At 47.8% G+C, this 3,317-nt stretch overlaps 1 protein-coding gene across 1 annotated transcript in view; it reads left to right on the top strand.

Annotated features, from left to right (window-relative positions):
• Positions 1 to 3,317, top strand: part of Ptk7 (protein tyrosine kinase 7 (inactive)) — a 66,433-nt gene that overhangs the window by 60,337 nt on the left and 2,779 nt on the right. The window contains exon 17 of the mRNA XM_050122817.1: positions 2,125 to 2,296. Within this exon, the coding sequence (XP_049978774.1) occupies positions 2,125 to 2,296 (172 nt within the window). The remainder of the gene's footprint in view (positions 1 to 2,124; positions 2,297 to 3,317) is intronic.

Here is a 3,317-nt window from a genome sequence, read left to right as displayed (position 1 = left end):
TCTGGCTCACTTTCCTTCTTCCCAGCATTCTGTTCTGTCTACTCTACCCACCTATGTTCTGACCTATCAGGCCAAGCAGTTTCTTTATTAATTAACCAATGAAAGCAACAGATAGACAGATGACCTTCCCACATCACCGGGCCCCGGCACTCAGATGTACAGACCCACACAGACAGGCACACACATACCGTTAAAGAGGGAATAAATCTTAATGAGAAAATGCAGGTATAGCCAGGCTTGGTGGCTCCAGTCTGTAATCTTAACATCCAAGAGACTATGGCACAGACATCGTGAGACTTTGAGGATAATACAGACTGCATTGTGAATCTCAGGCCAGTCTGAGAAACAACAACAACAACAACAACAACAAAAAACATTTGCTATTATTTGTGTGTGTGTGGAGGTCAGAGGACAGTTTTGTGGAGTTGGGTTTCTCCCGCCACCTTTTTTTCCCTCTTTTTTTGGTTTTAGACAGGGTTTCTCTGTGTAACAACCTAGAACTCTCTCTGTAGTCCAGGCTGGCCATGAACTCATAGAGATCTGCTTGCCTTGGCCTCCCGAGTGCTAGGATTAAAGGCAGGCACCACCATGCCCGGCCCTCTCATTTTTATGGGGGTTCGAGGTCCTCAGGTTTGCCTTAACCACTGAGTCACCTCACTAGTCCACCATCTCATTTTCATTCCTCCGTGGAATTCCTCCGTTGTATTGTGGTTGATGACTCCCCTTGGGGGTCCTCAGTGAATCTTTGTGCCAGGGAAGACACAGCTAATAGCTGGTCACATGTCCTGTAATTTCCACAGGTCAAAGGGACCTCTCCACTTTTCTGTTACTCATGTATATTTAGTTGCCACTTTCAAAAGTTTGTTGTTGTTATTATTGTATGCTCATGTGACTATAGCTGCACATGTCCCATGGCTCTGGGGACCTCTCTGCCTTCAGAAGCACCTTAATGGTGAAGGACTTGAGACTGAACCTCGTGAACACTAGACAGGCGCCCTGCTGAGCCACCCACCCCACAGCCGCTACAGGGCCCCTGTGTCTCCTAGTGTTTCCTTTCACTATTTAGATGGGATGACGAGGTGATAGGAGCATACATCTTCTTCTTTTAAATTTTATCTATCTTCATGTGCATGGGTATTTTTGCATGTATTTATATGTGCATGTGGAGGCCAGAAGAAGGTATCGGGTCCCCTGAAACTGGAGTTGTAGATAGTTTTGAGCTACTTGGTTTGTGCTGGGAACTGAACCCAGATCCTCTGCAAGAGCAGCCAGTGCTCTGAACTACTGGGCCATTTCATTTCTCTAGCCTTGAGTCTTCTTCTCAAAAACATTTATAATTGGTGTTTCTCTGCGTGTCTGCATCTGCATGCACACCTGCATGCGGAGTTCAGAGGACAGCTTGAAAAAGTTGGTTCTTTCCTTTCAAAAGCTCAGGTCATCGGGCTTGGTGGCAAGTGCCTTTGCCTGCTGAGCCATCTCTAGCTTTTTCCCCTTCTCCGGGAGCAGTCTTTAGGTCTCTTGGAGTCTGTCTTTTTGCCTAAATCCCGTCTTGGCTAGTCTTGGTATATTTTACTAGGACCTGTTGTATATAAAATTTAGTGCTTGGCTAGTGTTTGTTTGTCCATTAGCCGTGTACTTTTGAAGTGTCGATGCAGAGCTGGAGAGAGGCTCAGCTGCTTGCTCCTCTTCTGGAGGACCTGAGTCTGGCTCTCAGCACTGACGACACTGAGCGACATCAGTGCTGCCTGTAGCTCCAGTTCCAGGGGAGTTGATGCGTTGTTCGGCCTCTCCCTCCTGAGCACTGGAACTAAGGCCTGATCCATCAAGCCTGATTTTTTTGAGACAGACTCTATCACCAAACCTGGAGCGCTAGCCAGGGAGATCCACGCTCAGGTCCTTGCGCTTGCCCAGCAGGCACTACCCACCAAGCCATTTCCTCAGCCCCTTAGTGTAATAAACCTTTGAACAACCTCGTGGAGCAGGTAATAGATCCCATTTTCTGGAGAAGGCAGCTGAGGCTGTTGTGTGGGGTTTCCTAAACAGCCCTCCAGGCGTACTGGGAGAAGTAGACAAGGATTTGCCGTGGTGGTTCCCTTAATCCCTGGTCCTGAGCTGTTCTGACAGGCTGCTCGCTCTCTCACCAGGTGGCCCTGTGTGCCCAGGTTGCCTTGGGTATGGAGCACCTGTCCAACAACCGGTTTGTGCACAAGGACTTAGCTGCTCGCAACTGTCTGGTCAGCGCCCAGAGGCAGGTGAAGGTGTCAGCACTGGGCCTCAGCAAGGACGTATACAACAGGTAGAAGGGCTTGGGGGGCTGCTGGCTCCTTCCAAAGAGAGAAGGGGACGCAGGATAGACACAGTATGAAGGGATAACAAAGGGCTCATGGCTGCTTATCTCAAAAGTGGAGGTGGCGGGGGTTGAGGGGCAGACAGAGTCAAACCATCCCCTCTCTAAAGGTGAAAAGGAGGGGGCACCAAGGGGGAGCAGAGCCTAACCATCCCCTCTCTAAAAGTGAATCGTGGGGGCAGGATGCTGAGGGGCAGGGGCAGCTCTCCCCTCTCTAAAGGCACAGCAGGTTGCCAGAGTGACTCCAAGTCGCTGTTGGATATGACTTAAATAATTTACTTATTTGTGCCTTATGCACATTGGTGTTTTGCCTGCTTGTCATATCTCCTGGAACAGAAGTTATAGACAGTTGTGAGCTGCCATGTGGTTGCTGGGAATTGAACCCGGGAAGAACAACCAGTGCTCTTAACTACTGAGCCATCTCTCCAACCCATGACTTTCCTGTAGTGAGTGTGTGTGTGTGTGTGTGTGTGTGTGTATAAGCCGGGTGGTAGTGGCACAGCCTGGTTTACAGAACAAGTTCCAGAACAGCCAGGGTTACACAGTAAGACCCTGTCTTATAAAACAAAAACAAAACAATACCCAAAAACCAACACATGCATACACACCCAAAACCAAACCAAACCCCAGTATTATAATCCTGGAACCAGTTTGGTTTTAGGGGTCGGTGAGAGAGAGAATTTTTTATAGCTAGTTCATATGTCATTAACTGTGAATATGGCATATGGCTCCCTCTGTAAGTTCTTGAATTCGGGAGCTATTATTGTATAGCCTGAGCTTGAAGGCTTAGCCACCGCAATCAGAGATGCTCTAGATGGCCTACATATGCCACTTTGTGGGGTACCCAGCCATCCCAGGTACAACCCACCCCAATGTGCTCAAGTCTGCTTTGGTCTTAACTTTATTACTAATTAAACCTTTTCTGCTTTAAATTTTTATTTATTATTTATTATTAATATTTATTATTATC

Source organism: Alexandromys fortis, unplaced genomic scaffold, assembly GCF_014885135.2.
Source record: "Alexandromys fortis isolate MF-2015 unplaced genomic scaffold, M_Fortis_MF-2015_v1.1 scaffold_212, whole genome shotgun sequence".
Classification (NCBI taxonomy): domain Eukaryota; kingdom Metazoa; phylum Chordata; class Mammalia; order Rodentia; family Cricetidae; genus Alexandromys; species Alexandromys fortis.
Note: the sequence above shows the minus strand (reverse complement) of the source record. Positions and strands in the feature narration are given on the sequence as shown.